At 35.4% G+C, this 17,266-nt stretch overlaps 2 protein-coding genes across 11 annotated transcripts; one reads left to right on the forward strand and one right to left on the reverse strand.

Moving 5' to 3' along the window:
- Positions 1-263: 263 nt before the first annotated feature.
- On the forward strand, positions 264-15,863 carry msn (serine/threonine-protein kinase msn). Of its 10 annotated transcripts, none has more exons than XM_066302954.1 (22): positions 264-414; positions 473-568; positions 755-820; positions 1,996-2,158; positions 2,612-2,833; positions 2,891-3,101; positions 3,159-3,308; positions 3,489-3,728; positions 3,869-3,979; positions 4,085-4,184; positions 4,367-4,387; positions 4,998-5,117; positions 5,243-5,406; positions 5,755-5,926; positions 6,448-6,869; positions 7,079-7,319; positions 9,664-9,777; positions 12,139-12,373; positions 12,491-12,711; positions 12,771-13,088; positions 13,196-13,330; positions 13,515-15,863. In XM_066302954.1, the coding sequence occupies exons 2-22, from the start codon at positions 503-505 to the stop codon at positions 13,761-13,763; spliced, it is 3,741 nt and encodes a 1,246-aa protein (XP_066159051.1). In that variant the 5' UTR covers positions 264-414; positions 473-502; the 3' UTR covers positions 13,764-15,863. The 10 variants fall into 10 exon arrangements, with proteins under 10 accessions (XP_066159051.1, XP_066159050.1, XP_066159055.1 ...); XM_066302955.1 differs by having other exon boundaries at positions 267-353; XM_066302953.1 differs by having other exon boundaries at positions 264-568.
- A 210-nt stretch (positions 15,864-16,073) lies between these two features.
- Positions 16,074-17,251, reverse strand: mRpS25 (mitochondrial ribosomal protein S25). The gene is made up of 4 exons (XM_066303026.1): positions 16,909-17,251; positions 16,686-16,792; positions 16,541-16,628; positions 16,074-16,345 (listed from the first exon to the last, which is right to left on the reverse strand). The coding sequence occupies exons 1-4, from the start codon at positions 17,043-17,045 to the stop codon at positions 16,171-16,173; spliced, it is 507 nt and encodes a 168-aa protein (XP_066159123.1). The 5' UTR covers positions 17,046-17,251; the 3' UTR covers positions 16,074-16,170.
- Between the last annotated feature and the right edge of the window lie 15 nt (positions 17,252-17,266).

The following is a 17,266-nucleotide window of genomic DNA, read 5'->3' on the forward strand; positions in this document are numbered from 1 at the left end:
CAGAACAAATCACTTCAGAAGTTTCTAAACTCTAGATGTGGTCCCGCATTTCAACTGAATCTCTCAAAAACAAAAAAATACCTACTTACCCACTATTTCCGAACATCCTGTAGGTAATTACGAAAGTTTGTTGAATCGGTGCGTATTCATTGTGTATGTACAGTTGCCTATTACTCATCCCCAGTTCGTCTTATATCCGCACGTTTCGTTGACGTTTAGATTAGACTTTGACGTTTGACAGTGACAGTTCATTAGCACTCGTATTTGCATTTTCACAAAAGGGTACGCCGAATCGAGTCATAGTGGCAAAAAATTATGTTGTGTGTTGTGTTGGAATAGTTATCACGTTCAAAGTATGTTCATACGATAAGTTACGTTATTCATTTAAAATAGCAACATTATATCAAAGTAAATGTAATGTATTTCTGGCATAATAAAGTGTGATATTCGGTGACCTTAACATATTTGATAGAAAAGTGAGTGAACTCCAACTACAATCAAAATGGCGCATCAAATGCCCCCTTCGGTGAACTGTTCTTTGGATGATATCGACTTAACAGCATTGAAGGTACGACACACTTTGTTTTTTAATTTTCCAATGGTTAAAAGTCCATCGCCATGAGACATTGGCCCGTACCGCCCCTCGATAACGTCCATTCTGAGAAAGAAGTGTTTATACATTTGGGTGTGATGTTTTCCACTTCCACCCTACTGAATTCCCAAAATAGATATTTAATATTTTGTTTTATTCCAGGATCCCGCTGGAATATTTGAACTTATAGAAGTTGTTGGCAATGGAACTTATGGGCAAGTCTACAAGGTAAAGAGTTCTTTGTCAAGCTTATCTCTTAATTCCCCAGATATGTGTCATCTCTCATGTCATCTTAAATTTTAACTAGATGTTATTAGTCTACAGTTAGGACAATCTTTTATCAAAAGTGAGGTCTTTGTGAGAGTGGAAAGGAAATTTTTGTCAGCATTGATAGTTCTGAAAATTGATTTGATTAGATTCCTCAGACAATCAATTTTATTATCACTAATCTATTCTCAAAGAATTAGGCCTCAGAAAATATGAGAATTTATCTATCACAGTTATCATAGATCAATATTTGCTTATGAATTTATTTAATATACTTAGAATTTTGTCATATGAGTTTCTAGGAGAATTTATTAGCCTCTCCAGAGTTAGCAACCTACAAATTTCACTATTTAGTCATCAATTTTAAGTTGTTGATTATACCAACATACATTTTATGTTCATAAGATTTTTGATGGAATGCTCAGTGCCATTTCTTATTCATGTTTAGTGTATCAGAGTATAGAAATTCTGTAGTTATTTTTCAACAAATAGGTTTGCCAGGAACAACAGAAAAATATTTTGTGTCTAATAACTTGTGCAAAACAATTTCATTTCTGTTGGTCCTAAATAAAGAATCTATTGGTCCCTTCACCAAAATGTCTTATAAAAATATTGTATGGAAAAAATCACCTTTTTTTTCATTTTTAGCATTCATATTATAACCCAACCAAATTGAATTAACAATCTATTATAATTATTTGTCCTACTTCCATACCATTGTTAGTTCTTTTACAGTTCTGTTCTCAGCCAGAACCATATAATTTGAACCTTCCCATGAATTTTGATTGTTATCTTTTAGTACTAAGAAATGCAAAAATACATGCTAATTGAATAACATGGAGAAAATACATTTTGGCATTGGCAAACCATGTTCACTTACTTAACTTCCATTTTCTATAAAGAGTCTATAATAAGACAATGTTTAGGAGCTGATTTGTAAAGAAATATTTAGTTATACTTTCTTATGCAACTGTTGCTAATCTAGGTGATATACCTTCTTACATAGGGTTAAATAAATAGAGTGTTTATTAGGCAAAAGAACCCACATTCGTTACATTCACTGTCAATCATCATGTATAATTTGTTATTGTTGTATAAAAATATTTTTGGTATTTAAAACCGCCATTTCTTGTCAGGGTCGACATACCAAAACAGGTCAATTGGCGGCCATCAAGGTTATGGACGTCACCGAAGACGAGGAAGAAGAAATTAAGTTGGAAATAAACGTTCTAAAGAAATTTTCAAATCACCGCAACATTGCAACCTACTATGGGGCGTTCATTAAAAAGTCTCCCCCAGGTAAGTATTTAAGGCTAATAATTTTCAGACAAGGGTACCTAAACACAAGTTGTTTACAAATTCCCAGTCCTTACATTTATAAATTCGTCATTCTGATTTTATGAAAACATACAGAAAGTTTGACTTTTTATATATATATATATATACACGTCGATTTTCTTTATGCCGTGTCAAACCCGATAATGCAACAGCACTGAACATAATGTAAACTTCTCAGATAAACTTGGCGTGTTGTTTTATGTCAGTCTGTTTAGTTCTAATGTGCAATTTGTACTCTATTTTTAAGCCTCACTTATTGCTTTATCAAGGCTGCTAGGATACAATGCGGCCTGCAAGTTTTCAAAATTTTAATACAATTTTTATATGGTTAAAGAATTGTGTTCAGAAAATTTAGACTTTAACGTCATATTACTCGCATTATAACTAATTAGTTATATCTAATTACTATTTTAGGAAAAGATGATCAATTATGGTTGGTAATGGAATACTGTGGGGCCGGATCTGTCACAGATTTGGTCAAATCAACCAAAGGTCAGTCCTTAAAAGAAGAATGGATTGCCTATATATGTAGGGAAATTTTAAGGGGACTGTCGTATCTCCATTCTAATAAAGTTATTCACCGTGACATCAAAGGTCAAAACGTTTTATTGACTGACAATGCCGAAGTTAAATTGGGTTAGTTTAGTTTAGACAAAAATGATCATTTGTCTTGAATACTTGTGTGCACTTTAGTTGACTTTGGTGTTTCTGCTCAACTTGACCGTACAATCGGCAGACGAAACACTTTCATAGGAACCCCATATTGGATGGCTCCTGAGGTTATTGCTTGTGATGAAAATCCCGAAGCTACATACGACAATCGTAGTGACCTTTGGTCTTTAGGTATCACAGCTCTAGAAATGGCGGAGTCTCAGCCACCCTTGTGCGAATTGCATCCTATGAGGTAATTTTTCTTTCATTTATAATAGACATTTCCACTTATTGTTTTCTGTGGTTCTAGAGCCTTGTTCTTGATTCCAAGAAACCCTCCTCCAAGACTGAAGAGTAAAAAATGGAATAAGAAGTTCCACGGGTTTATTGAAACTGTGCTTGTTAAGGATTATCATGAAAGACCATACACTGAACAGCTATTGAAGCATGCCTTTATCAAGTAAGTATGTAATTTTTTGCCTGATGTCAAATTTATGTTTGCCTCTATTCTTTATGGCGAGGTTACAACGAAATGTAGAAGCATTTTGGCATAACTCAAATCATATGTAAGATACGGTTCTCGAAAGTGCAAAACGAAATTTGTTGTTGATGTTCATTAAAACGTGAAATAAATTTTCAGAGACCAGCCAACCGAACGGCAAGTCAGGATACAACTGAAGGACCACATAGACCGATGCAAAAAACGGAAGCAAGAGAAAGAGCGAGATGATTACCGGTATTCAGGTTCGGAGAACGAAGAAGAAGAACCGCAGGTGGCGGGCGAGCCGAGCAGCATAATCCAAGCACCAGGAGGCGATACGTTACGAAGGAACTTTCAGCAAATCCAGGAAGGGCGTACACTTGTCGAACCACCTCCAAGGTATTTAGATATTTTAACCTTCAGTACGTTTCAATAAAGGCCAGTTTTTTTTAAACGTTTTTGGAATATTGTCACACGATTATCTGTTTGGTGTGATAGCCGTCTCAAGTTACTTTGTCTATTGCTATAATTTTTTATAGAAGTGGTAAGAACAAAGAACGTGAAGAGATTCCGGAGCCTGGGCCACCTGCTAGACCACCCATTCCTCAAAGGATTATTGTTGTGCCTGATCCTGCTGCGCCTCCAAGAAGGTATGATGTTATTTTCATTGAAGTCGTATTTGTTCAAAAATACTAGTTTTTTGCTAAGGGCTTTATAGGATTTTTTAAGTTTTGGTATATTCTCTTCTATTTCAGGCCTTTACCACCACCTCCAGACAATAATTTTGCAGCCTCAAGATCTCAACCGCAACAGCCCCAAAGGAATTCGCAGTCACAGCACATGTTTAAACCAATGGTATGTAATAATATTTGTACTCATTACCAAGTAATATTTGTACTTGTTACGAAAATACTGTCTACTGCAAGTCTCTTTTTTTGTTTATTCAGTGTTAATGTCTACCCTTCTACACACAACTTTCTGTCTTCTAATTTTGCTCTTCTGTTTATTTCATGTCCGTGTTTCACATTTCACTGCAGGCTCCTGCACGTAAACCTGAGGTACGTTGATCAGACATTTTATTTGCTTCAGAGTTGTTTGCTTTTTTTATAATTGGCGCTTGTTTGAAAGGTTTAACTCATTTTAAGGCGTTTTTTAATAGGTAATTGCAAAAAATGCAGACTATATTGGGGCTATACAGGACGTCCTATTTAACAAAGAAAAAGTGTGGTTATCAACGCTTTTTTGGTATACCCTAGATATTTTAAGTAAGATGTATTTAAATCTTTAGAAAAAACCTTATACCTTTTATATAAAGCACTTTTCGAAAATTGAAGATAAAATTATAAAGGACGCGTTTATAACGAGACACTCTGTCCCTTATTCTCAGTTTAATTGTTAGAAACTTCATAAATTTTGTAATCATATGGCTCTAATAAATAAAATAAAAGTTTCTTCCTAATTTTCGAAATAGGCACAACCTTGAAAGCGACCTGAAACTAGCCTTTAAAAATTAATTTCACGATCCGTCTTTTCTCAGCTCGATTGATCCGATCTATTAAAGATTCTAGATACCCAATATTTAACGCATAGTATTTTATTTGCATTACAAGTTATGGTCATTCGGTTCTTTCTTATATTCAACATATTATTATTTTATTATTTTTTTAGGAATTGGACTCCCTTGCTGCACACCTTAATGAATTAGGTATGCCGCAACCATCTGCGAATAATGGAGTAGCCCAACCCGAAGCACCTCCCCGAAATAATAGAAATCATTCACGTTCTCAGGTAAGACTTCAATGATTTTTCCGATGTTTTTAATATTAATTGAACACATGTTAGATTTGGTAATCTATTTGCGGTGAAAACTAAAGAGAGGCAGGCAAAAGGCATTTTTTTTTTCTTGATTGCAGGCTTCCAATAATAATAATGTTTCCCCACCGAGCACTTCCAATTCAGCCAACGATCGGTCGACTGACGTTTTGGTAGACAGCGAAAGTGACTCCGAGCCGGAGGACGGAGGAAGAGGGGCTAGGAATGACGGCACGTTACTAGCCAGCGATCCTCCTAAACCTCTGTAGGTTACTATATAAAATATATTTCATTCATAAAAGATAGTGTCAACATCAAATGTCTCAAGTTTAAAAGTTTTCTCGTAACTCGGATTTATTAAATTCGTTTAAGATTATCCAAATTTGTTTACAAGGTATTGAACAATTTTTCATATGTATTTATCAAATTTGAGATATTTAAAACAATAACACTGTCTTGTAATATTACTAACACTTCTCACAAATTTATTAACACTTGTTGTTCATTTATTTTTCATTTATGTCCTTTGTTGTGTCATCCCCGCCACTTTCACAATTTCCCAACAATCGTTCCCATTCTCTCGTTATTTTTGGTTCCCTTCTTTTTTTGTTAGTCCCGAGTTCTCTTATAGGGCTGGACTTCCGGGAGTCCCCGAAGGTACGGCGAGTGTCTCAAGCCCTGGAGCAACAGGTGGTTCAGGAACTGGAGGCGCCCCGAATCGTCCTCTGCCGCCCACCCCCGATGACGACGAATCTCAGGGTGATCGTACTCTAGTCCTCAGAAAGGTAAGTTTGATAATGGTTATGATTAAGCATTCGAGGAGAAGTTTGATTTGTATGCGTATATTTTTGTTTTATCGCTTCCTGTTCAGATGTGAATTTGTTTGGCTGTAAGAGGCTGTTATTGGACTTAATAATTTATCTTTTGCGCGGAATTCGCTTTTATATTGCTAAATAATGGTCTACGTAATTGCTAATGTACTGGGTAATTCAAACTTGAGGCTTTACAGACAGGCAGGCAGACTACAGATTTCTGCAGTTTAGTCGGTTGCTTAAATGGTCTACACATTTACGTATGTGCGCACATTCACCGATTCTAACTCGACAACAATCCGACTAAACTATCGGCCGACTGTTTGGTCTGTAGTCCGCCGGGGGCTATAATCATGAAAAGACTCTTAAGGTATTGCCATCAATCACTTCTTGGCCGTAACAATATGAATGTCCTAATTGCTTATTCAGGAATTCACATTTCCTTTTCGATTACAGCCTCTTAAGTTATTTATTACTTTATTTCAAAATGGCAGCAGTCCGCAGCAAAGCTGGCAGTCAGGGGTGATGATATCGACGAAGCGACACTTCTTAAAGATTGGGACTTCGATAAATTTTTCCCAATAAACAAAAACAACGGTTATCCTATAGAAAAGATTAACGCGAGCAAGAAAGAGGACGTCTCGAAGAAACAAGGCCACAGAAGAAACGACAGCGATTCCAAAGTGAGCCCGTTCTTCAGGGGTTTTAGGAGAGAAAATTCAGACTTTTTCCCGCTGAGCTCTAGACACAGTGCTATTTATATCGATCAAAAGGCCCGGTCTAGCGGTATTTTCAATAATAGACGAGGATCCGAGACAGGAATCGTTAAAAAGGCATCCGGGGAACCTGTTCTTATGGATTGGAAAAGAACTGATGCGCCTCCTTCTTCAACGCCTAAGAAAACTGATATTAGCAGGTGCGACTGCGTAGACTGTACAATGCATGTTTTGTGGTTTTCCCTAAAATTAATTCATCTAGAAGTTACCATAAGAAAACTTGAAATTTATCTGAAGTAACAATATGTTTTTTGAGATTAACTCAAACTAATATGCTCGCGTCAATGTTTAAATGCGTAAATTTAATTGTTTTCTTTAAACATTGACTGAAACCATATATATAAAACAGTTTCATTCGTCCAAGACGTGAGAAAACCGAGTCAGACATTGTACTAAGGCACTCTGAAGCTCGCAGAAGTATTAGGGAGACCCTTGAGGCTCGACGAAAAGAGGTAGAAATGCAATTCGCCCAAGAGGCAGAGAATATGAGAAGGAGAAGTTCGAAGCCGATCGAAATCCACTCGCTAAACGTATCGAATATATCGAGCGGATCTCAGTCGATCGATGGGGACGAATTCTCCTTTATACAGGTAACTTCTGGTTTTCTTGGTTTGCATTTCGGGTGCTTTTTCATAGTATCGCTGACAATGTTTGTCGATAACTACATCTAACCATTACTTAATTAGCACAGTGCATCGAGACAGCTTTCATGGTGGCAGGACTAAAAAATATATAGAACGATGCATAGTTTTACGTGTGGCAATTTTGAGAACCCTAAAAGCTACAAGGTTGTCAAGTTGGGCAGATAAACTAAAATGTTGGCGAGGTTCTAAATGCAAAACCGTGGTATATTGTCGCGTTTTACACCGAACGCCCCAGTCGAATGTAGATATATATTCTGATATCAGTTATTGTTACTGATCGAGATTTGAAATTAAAATCCACACGACATACTAAAATCTAAATAGTAATAGATAAATAATAATTTCGGCATAGTTGACTCATATTGTGTACGCACCAAGATGATTCGTTTGTATATAAAAAGGGAAATATTTCTTGTAACCTTTCACAATGCTCGTACTGCAGTAGTATTTCGGCCGTTTATAAGTAAAGTCGGTTACTGCATTCCCGTTTTGTTAATCCCAATTTCTACTAAATATACTCATAATTTCCAATAACTGTTATTGTCAATTATTTATACAGAAGCACAAAAATTGGCTTCGATGGCACCATCCGATTTCTATTAAGTTTGAATAACTTATATCCTTGGTATGCGCAATTGTAATCTTACCTATTGAGTCACACACTCATGGGGCTTTCCATCCGTAAAAGTAGTGTTGCACTCATGCAAACTTTGGCTTCTATTGGCAGTTCTTATACAAATTTTAGTGTTCTGTTAGAAAACTAGTTCAGTAAGTATTGACCTGCCGCGATGTTTTAGCTCCAGGCTGCAAATTAAATCAAATCCACCTTTATCCGGTGTTAAGTGTAAAACCATTTTTCAACCCCAACTCTGACATACCTCTAAGCTCTGTTTTCATCTCATTAGTTTGGAATTTCTTTTAAAGATTTAGTGTATAAATCATTATTGCTATAACATTAACTGAGTATTGATATTAAAATAGTTAACTGAGAATGGGGACCGCCATTGGTCGATGGATACTTAATTGCATTTAACCAGTTAGTAGATGCCCTTGAAGATAGTTTACAGTAATAAAATGCTATTAATTGTTTTACAATATTAGAAAATTGTATTAATTTTAGAATAGTTCGTATTGTAACTACTAATAGAAACTTATCTTGATCTTCAGCTTTGATTCATAATATTGTTTCCAACTTGTTGCTTTTACTAACAGGAACACTAAGCTACTCATGTTATTGATAATAATTAACACGGCTATGCAGTGTATTTGTTAGAATAATTATTAACCGCTTTCAACTTGCTTTTCGCATTTTAACGAAAATACACCACAATTCAATTTTCACAATAAAAAAACGCTGTCAACATTCAACTTTCTGACCTGTATCAAGTATCAAAAATTTATGTGATAAAGCCGTCGTCGCTTACACCCTGTACAATTACAACTCGAGCTTATATAGTTGCACTGGAATCGTACTGGGGCCATGCATTATTTTCAAAATAAATTTCTTTTGAACTAGCGATACCGTTTTCAGCGAATTCAACTGAGACAAATTTGATCCGCAATTGTAGAAGTATACGGCCTAACTGATATTCCTTTTTGAATGTCGTGGTGACGGCGTAAGAGACAATTTATAATACAGGATGATTCCCAATGTAAATGGACACAGAATTGGTCACGTGAACATGTTCTGACTTCCTGTCGTTGCAAATCACCCTGTATGCTCGCTTCTAAATGATAAAACATAACCAGGAAGATATTTTTCACTATTAGAGCTGTAAGACTAACCACTTTCTTTTGAAATGCAACAGAACAACATGGGAGAATTCTAGTCGCCATCGATTTAAAGAGCATGCCAGAAGTTTCTCTACTCGAGCATGGAAATGGATGTCATACAGATTTACTGCAGGGCTGCTGCCATATTCTCTAGTAATTGTTTTTGTGTGTTTTTTTGCTTTTTAAGTATTTTATGCCATGTTTTTGTCTTTATTTTCTGTGTGTGTGCATTGGTAGTTATGATGTTTTAAAATGATTGATATTTATAATTAGTTTTTGGTAATTATTTTTAAATAAAAATATCAATAAAATCTCCTTTAAAGACCATTTTTTTTAGCTCGCGATTTCAGGTTAGTAAATCTGCTTTATGTGTTGATTAATAAGTTTTGGGAGACTTTCGCGATTATCTTTGGTTCGTTAATAATTAGTTGCTTAAATCGTCTTAATGTGAATCATAAGTGAATCATCCATATATTTTTTTTTATTGCCTGTATTTTATATCTTAAACATGTTCCAGAATGGTAGAAGTAATGAACATTCACGACAAAGTAGCGTATTACCGGACCTGCTTAGCCAAGCCAGTGGTAGCCCAGGAACGCCGTCTTCCAGAGACAAATCACAGAGCGAAGAGGTGGGTTTAATATTTTCTTATTATCATAGGCCTCTTTTGCTTAGTTCATAATATTTTGTTTACTGATGATTCATGTATTCCAGTAATTATTCAATTTTCTTCCAAGTCGTAAGAAAACTTTAATAATTTTGGCCATTATTCGTTATTTGATTTTCTTGATATATTTTAGGCCACGCTCATGTCTAGCGTTCTAGCTAGCCTAAGAATGCCGGGCGGAATATAAAGAATCGCTTTCAACAAGTAGTACCTGTAGCGTGATATATGAAACATCAATTAAACAAAATCGCTTATTGCAAATTAACCGTTTGCCACAATATTCCGACAAAAATTTTAATTTTTTTAAATTCAGATTACCACTCTTGGTAGAAATTATTTGATAATTAGATTAGCAGCAGAAAATAAAATATGTTAAATACTTGTACAGTCATTCACGGTAAGTGAACTATTAGATATACAGCGTTAGTTTTTTAGCATCCTGTATAACGCAAAAATAGTGTTTGCAAGGAAGTTTTATTTCTCTTTGATGTCACCCACTGCCAAGCAGTGACGTCACTTGTTGCCGTAAATAGAACACCCTTTATATTGTCAGCTTTTCGAAATCATCGTATACATAATGGTTTTATCATTCCTGTAAGCGTACTCTATCTTCCGATTCTATGTCTTAACAATTATGTCCAAATAATATATTTATCCCAAAGTGATAATCTGAATAGATGCAAAAGGTTAAGTACAATTTTAGCGATTCTCATGAGGAAAGGAACTATTGAAACAATAATTACTTCAAGTTTTAAACAAGACTTTCTTTAAAATTTGAATTCAGAACCTCAAAACTATAAGAAAAAAATATATTCATTAGCGCGTGGCTTTTGTCGTGATTTAAAAATTACCTAAATCTAAAAAATATAAAATTGACGATACATTAACCCTTTTTCCTCAATTATTTGTATGTATGTACTTATGTGCAATAATAATACTTGTCTTTCTCTTTGGTTTGTGCCTCTAACGAGTGACGTCTGTAACCCCCTGTGTATCTAAATGTAAGTATGACACCTCAATGTTTTTGTGTAGTGTTTGTCATCCTGTGTTATGACTTTGGTTCATTCCATTCCTGTCTGTGGATCACTTTTTGTTGAAATATGAACTCAAGTTATTGGACAAAGTAGGGTAGCTAATAGGCTTGATCCAACCCTCCAGAAAATGGTGCCGGAACCATTCAAGATCCCCTATGGGTAAGCGCATTACTTGTTTTCATCACAACTCTGACGTAAAAGCTACTCAAACAATTCTGGAACGATTTTCTGACCAGTTGGAATGAGTCTAATAAAAAAAAAACAGTAATGTAAAATTCGTTTTATTTAGATAAAAATACTTTACCTAAGATTGCGTATTTGCATGTCTGAAGAATGACCAGAGTCTCACGTTTGTATTGAAAGTAAAACGTGAACATGTTTGAAATTTCTACGTTCTAGGGTGAACAAACAATTTGAAATATTAAGGATGAACCATACGTCATTAACATTTTTCGTAGCCTCAGATTTGCAAATTGTCCATACATTTCAATGTTAATCTGATCATTTCAGCTTATACCATCCATTTTATGTTTGTGGTTTAGGAAAACTAACGGGAAAGACTAATTTTATTTTAAGCTTACTAATGGCTCATGTATTGAAGATTACAGCATGAATTGTTATTAAACAGACATTCATCGTATAGACGGTATAGAACAAATTAACATGATTGTATTTTCCTAATCAGCTGTAAATATCGCAATCCTTTGACATTTCGGCGCCAAAACAACAACAACAGAGGTGTGTTGGAAAATTGCCACGAAGAATGCACTGTGGTTGATCAATCTATTAGTATTTTGTATATTTTTAGAAGTGCTCTCCAGACAGCCACATTTATTATTTTCGAAAATGTGCTAGATATTTTCACGCCCAAGAAAGTATTAAATATTCAGTTGCGATATGGGTGAAGTTGTAAGTAATTTTGTTAGTTTTGTAGAGCATTAGTGAAGAAAGTATCAAATGCATGTTTTACCTGTATCATTACCATGCATCCAGCTTTTATTTTATTACGTTAATAGTATTTGATAGCCAAAATTACGCGGTATAGGAGTCAAAATGGTCTGCATGTTCAGTTTTACTTGTATTTAAGTTAAATAATTTGTGGAGGTAAGGTAGGTCATTATATGATCAGAATGATGTTTCGACCTTTAGTCAAAGAAGTTCAATTCGCCAAAATTTATAGTTCCAATTTTGAAAGCAACAGTTACCTAGATCAGACGTCATTCCGATTTATCGAATCACGTTCCCAGAAAATTGAATTTGCCACAAATACAACAAATAAAAATCTTTACAGTATCGGCCCGAACATCCCAACCCTCCTTACATACATGCTAATGCTCTTGCCTTGCAACAGAAGCAACGTTCCTTTTTGGCTTTCGGATTCGGGGCCAACTCGCAACCTTCCAGAAGAGAATCTCACGTGAATGTCAACGTTACTCCCACTTCACACGACATTTCCTCAGATACACCCGAAATCCGGAAGTATAAAAAGAGGTTCAATAGCGAGATTTTGTGTGCTGCTTTATGGGGTAAATATAGTAGTGATACCAGCATCAACGCTTTTGGTCCGAATGGCCCTTACGCATTGAATCAAACTGAAAGTAAAATTTTCCATGGGTCTTATTACCTAATTTTTTTAATTCTAGGGGTAAATCTCCTCATCGGCACAGAGCATGGCTTAATGCTGTTAGACAGGAGTGGACAAGGTAAAGTATATCAGCTAATATCGAGAAGGCGTTTCCAACAGATGGAAGTGTTGGAAGGGCAGAATATCCTAGTTACGATATCAGGAAAGAAGAACAGAGTTCGAGTTTACTACCTGAGTTGGCTGAAAAGCAAAATATTGAGAACTGATGGCGTTAGCGACGTACGTGAATTGCTGTGCATCGCTAAACCAAAACGGCACTCTCTATTATTTCATTGCAGCAAGTCGAGCGAAGAAATGGTTGGATCAACGTCGGTGACCTTCAAGGAGCTGTGCATTTCAAAATAGTCAAATACGAGAGAATAAAATTCCTAGTGATAGCGCTTAGAGATAGTATAGAAATTTACGCGTGGGCCCCGAAGCCCTATCATAAGTTTATGGCTTTCAAATCGTTCTGTGATCTTACCTTCCGGCCGCTCCTGGTCGATTTGACCGTCGAAGAGGGCACGAGGCTGAAAGTCATTTATGGAAGTTCGGACGGTTTCCACGCGGTCGATCTGGATTCGGCCAGTGTCTATGATATCTATCTTCCGAAACATGTGAGTATAGCATTTTTCTACACTCTAAAAATTGCGATTCTGAAAACCGTTACTTAATGTAATACGTTTTTAATTATTTTATTGATTGTTGTCGCTCTTTTTTTCAGACCCAAAATGGTATTATTCCTCATTGTATAGTAACATTACCAAACAGTAACGGAATGCAGCTGTTACTATGCTATGACAATGAAGGCGTTTATGTAAATACTTATGGCAGAGTGTCAAAGAATATGCTGCTACAGGTAAGTATTAATTATCCGCCTTAATAATAGGTTGATCAACGTGGGTGTTAGAAATGGGTGCCATCATTTCTTCTATTTTCGGAAATGATTTACCCAGATAATAGAAGGTCATAAATAAGTAAAGAGCGTTTAATGCATCGTACCATCATCTGGTGATCTCAGTAAGAAACTTGCTGTTTTCCAGTGGGGCGAAATGCCGACCTCCGTGGCGTACATCGGTACAGGCCAAATAATGGGCTGGGGCAATAAGGCGATCGAAATACGATCGGTAGAGTCCGGCCACCTGGACGGCGTGTTCATGCACAAGAAGGCCCAACGGCTCAAGTTCCTGTGCGAAAGGAACGATAAAGTGTTCTTCTCTAGCGCCAAGAGCGGATCCTCATGTCAGATTTACTTTATGACGTTAAACAAACCCGGAATGGCGAATTGGTAACGCACATGCTGGTGATGAGAGACAGGCAAATAGTGATCCGAACGTAAACTGCCACGTGTGCATGGAACAATGTATAATAACGTGTTCGTAGGTGGTAATGGCACGGGAGGGTGGTAGGTTTCCCGTTGTTTAGTTCAAAGCGTACTGACAAATAGGGTTTCTAGTTTTCTGTCGGGGGTTTGGTTAGGTAGGTTCTTAAACTCTTTAAAACGGGTAAGTAACGACAATTGAATAGTGAATAAAAAATAAATCCATTGAACTTTAATGTAGTAACCTCTCAGAAATTTCAGTCAACACGATATATATTTGGTGTTCCATTGTTTTTTCTTTTTAAATTATTTTAAAAACGATTTCGTTAATTATTCAGAATTTACTAATAATTCCACATACAAAAATGAACATGGAGTGAAACTCGTCCGAAGCTGTTTTTTAAATCTTGTAAGATGTGTCTTAATACTGCACTAAAGGCTGCTACAGTGGGAGATCAAGGAAGTGACAACTTCAATATTGATTTTACACATAAACGCGGACGCACAACAAATACCAGCAGCTAAACTCTCCTTAAATTAAACTTTCTAGCATCTACACTTGTTCACTGCGTTCCATCCAAAGTCTGACCCACATTTCCCAATATTTATGAATTTGCGCACAGGTTGCACATCACAACAATAATATACCACCTATTTGTCAATATGTCTTTGATTCTTGATGTTGTCTTAGTTAATTGACGTTTTGCTGAGGTTTAGTAACAGAGTATTGGTGCTAAAAGATACAAAAATAATCTCCTTTTGTTACATTCTTAATCAAAAGCAAATAACATTCATTTATAGGCACTTACGCCAATAAATTAAAGAAAAAGATTAGCTATAAACTCAATTCGTTGGTCAGATTTGTCATATAATTCTTAAAAAAGAAGTGAGTTTAAAGGTAAACTCATGCCGAATATTGTTGATGGAGCAATCCGTAAGCCCACTTTTACCACATTTAGCCAAGGTATATTTGCAATTATCAACTGGTTATCACGGGTCTATATTTTGAGAATAAAAGTGGCAAACCTGGATGTAAAACAAAAAGTACAAAAATTCATTATTTATTAAATTTTCATTGGTTACTATTTTAAAAACTTTTGACTTTAGAGCAATATTAAGGTGCGAATAACCTTTCTTATTGAAGTAATTTCAAGGGCGTCCCTAAGAGTTTTTTTATTATGTGATTCGCCTTTGGAGTTACCGATAATATAGGTCTGAAACTCTTTCTATACCTTATTAAAACCCGAAACACACTATGTTACGTTTTAGAACTATTACCTATACTTATTTAAAATATATCCTGCTGCATTTATTTACTGTGGTTAAGTTTGGTGCCAACCGATAATTTAGTGACAGATAAATGCTCACTGTACTGTAGATAAACCCTTAAAATGACTAGCATAATAAAATCTCATATCGACAGTGTCGTTTTGGGGTAACCCTGTATATACACTTTTGAATAAAACAATTTGTATTACTACTTAATATTCCTCTAGCATTAAGAGTATGCTCTTAGTCGAGAAGCGATAAAGATATGGTCAAAATCGGAAGTTTTTTAAAGACCATGCATCTGTCATCTTCAGCATTTATATGTTGCTTTTTGCTGCATTTACTTTCTCGCAACTTTTTCTCCTCCAACAACGGCTCACAGGTGTCTGACGATATAGTTGTGGCTTCTCAGCTAACTGCGTAAGCACTTTTGTATCTTTATTTTTAGATCGGTCATAGGATTTTATACTAAACCTACTTTTTAGTAAATTTTATTATTATTGAAGTTTATATTTTGGTGCAATTTAAGACTGTTTTAACTATTTTTTGCCCGGCTTTGACGTAGTTCTTATCAATTTATAACAGTAATAATACCTTAATTATTATTGCGAAATAGCCGCTATACCACATTCATTTTTGTTCACTTGCATACAATGCCTAATTTTTCCTTATTTTTTTCTCTTTCTAATTATTTCCAAAGAGATGTGTTATCAGTGTGATTTTTTTTTAAATGTAGAAAATAACTATGTATGAATATCATTTTATTACTATTCAGGAATAAAGTTATATTATAAATTTACAATTATCACAGTTTTATTTTTAGGTGTATTTTGCAGGTATTGGGCGTATTTATGACCAACGAAATATATACGAACGCAACCTAGTTGCATTCGTTCCCCGCACCAATCGCTTCATTATCAATAGGACGACAAACAGGTATAAAAAGGTAGTAGTTACAAGGTCATTTGACTTCGTAAAAAATCGGCCTCTTCAAAAAAAATACTTTACGATATTTCTTTGTGCTATTGCTTTATTCACTAATAACAATACTTAATTAGAATTATAAAGTTTAACCATGGGTACTTAACTTATAAGTATTATACGATATTTCAGTCATCCTTTTTGTACTTATATTTGCCCCGCATATGATTTGGTAGTGGACAAACGGCAGGGCATGGTACCTGTCCAGGTATGAAGCAAATGCAATGGCGGTCACATCCAAAGCCGAAATTAGCTGGATTATCTTTTTTCTCTTTTGCTACTAATTCGGCTCTCAACATTGCCCTGCAGAACAAATTTAATTATTATTATTACATATATAAATCTTTATTTAATATGGTTCTGTCTGCTGATAGACCTGATTTTTTTTGCAGTTGTGCTGATCCCTTTATATGCGAGCAATCACAATTTTCCCACATGTTTCTGGCAATCTCTTATATTTTGAATTCAGGAACTTGTAAGTGTATACATGATACTTACTGATTTTTTCCTATGACCTGAATTAGGTGTTCATATATTTCATCATTTGTTTTCCCATCTACATCTATCAACATGTGATCACCGGTGTCTGAAAAACACAATGTACACATTTCAATAATGCACTTAAGTGAATGTCATAATCTACCATAGAATGCTCTGATGAAAGGTGTAGGAGTTAGATTTTTAAATGTTGATATTTGGATTTGTGGATTCTTGTACTGAATTTGGGGTAACCGCCAAAATACAAAATCCCTGAAAGTCGTAAATATTTTTAACATATCTTGTACATGTCAAGAAAAACATGGTTTATATCTACTTGTTTAACAATTCTAGCTAGGATCAAAACTGAAAAAAGCCTATTGTCTTACCTAGTGCCCTGATGACTTTCTCCATGTGTATTGTAATTAACTGTTAAAATTTTTATTTGGTCTTTTAGATGTAGCCGTCCTGCTTCTAGGTACTTTATTGTCCTCCTTATAGGAGCAGGCCCTCTCATGAAAGGCATGTTTGTGTAGGTTCAGAACTAGAAGTTGAGAAAATCCAAAAACTCAGTAGATGGTGTATTTTGAGAAGAAATTTGCTATCATGCTATACTACAGATGATATAGAAGTAGTTACAGGAGGTCTATCTCATTCCTATGCTATGACGAAATGTAAAAGCTATAATGTCAGAGGTCCGCAAGTCCTACCGTTTCTAAATCCGGGACATGGACAAAAGCAAAATTT

Source organism: Euwallacea fornicatus, chromosome 4 (assembly GCF_040115645.1).
Source record: "Euwallacea fornicatus isolate EFF26 chromosome 4, ASM4011564v1, whole genome shotgun sequence".
Taxonomy (NCBI): Eukaryota; Metazoa; Arthropoda; class Insecta; order Coleoptera; family Curculionidae; genus Euwallacea; species Euwallacea fornicatus.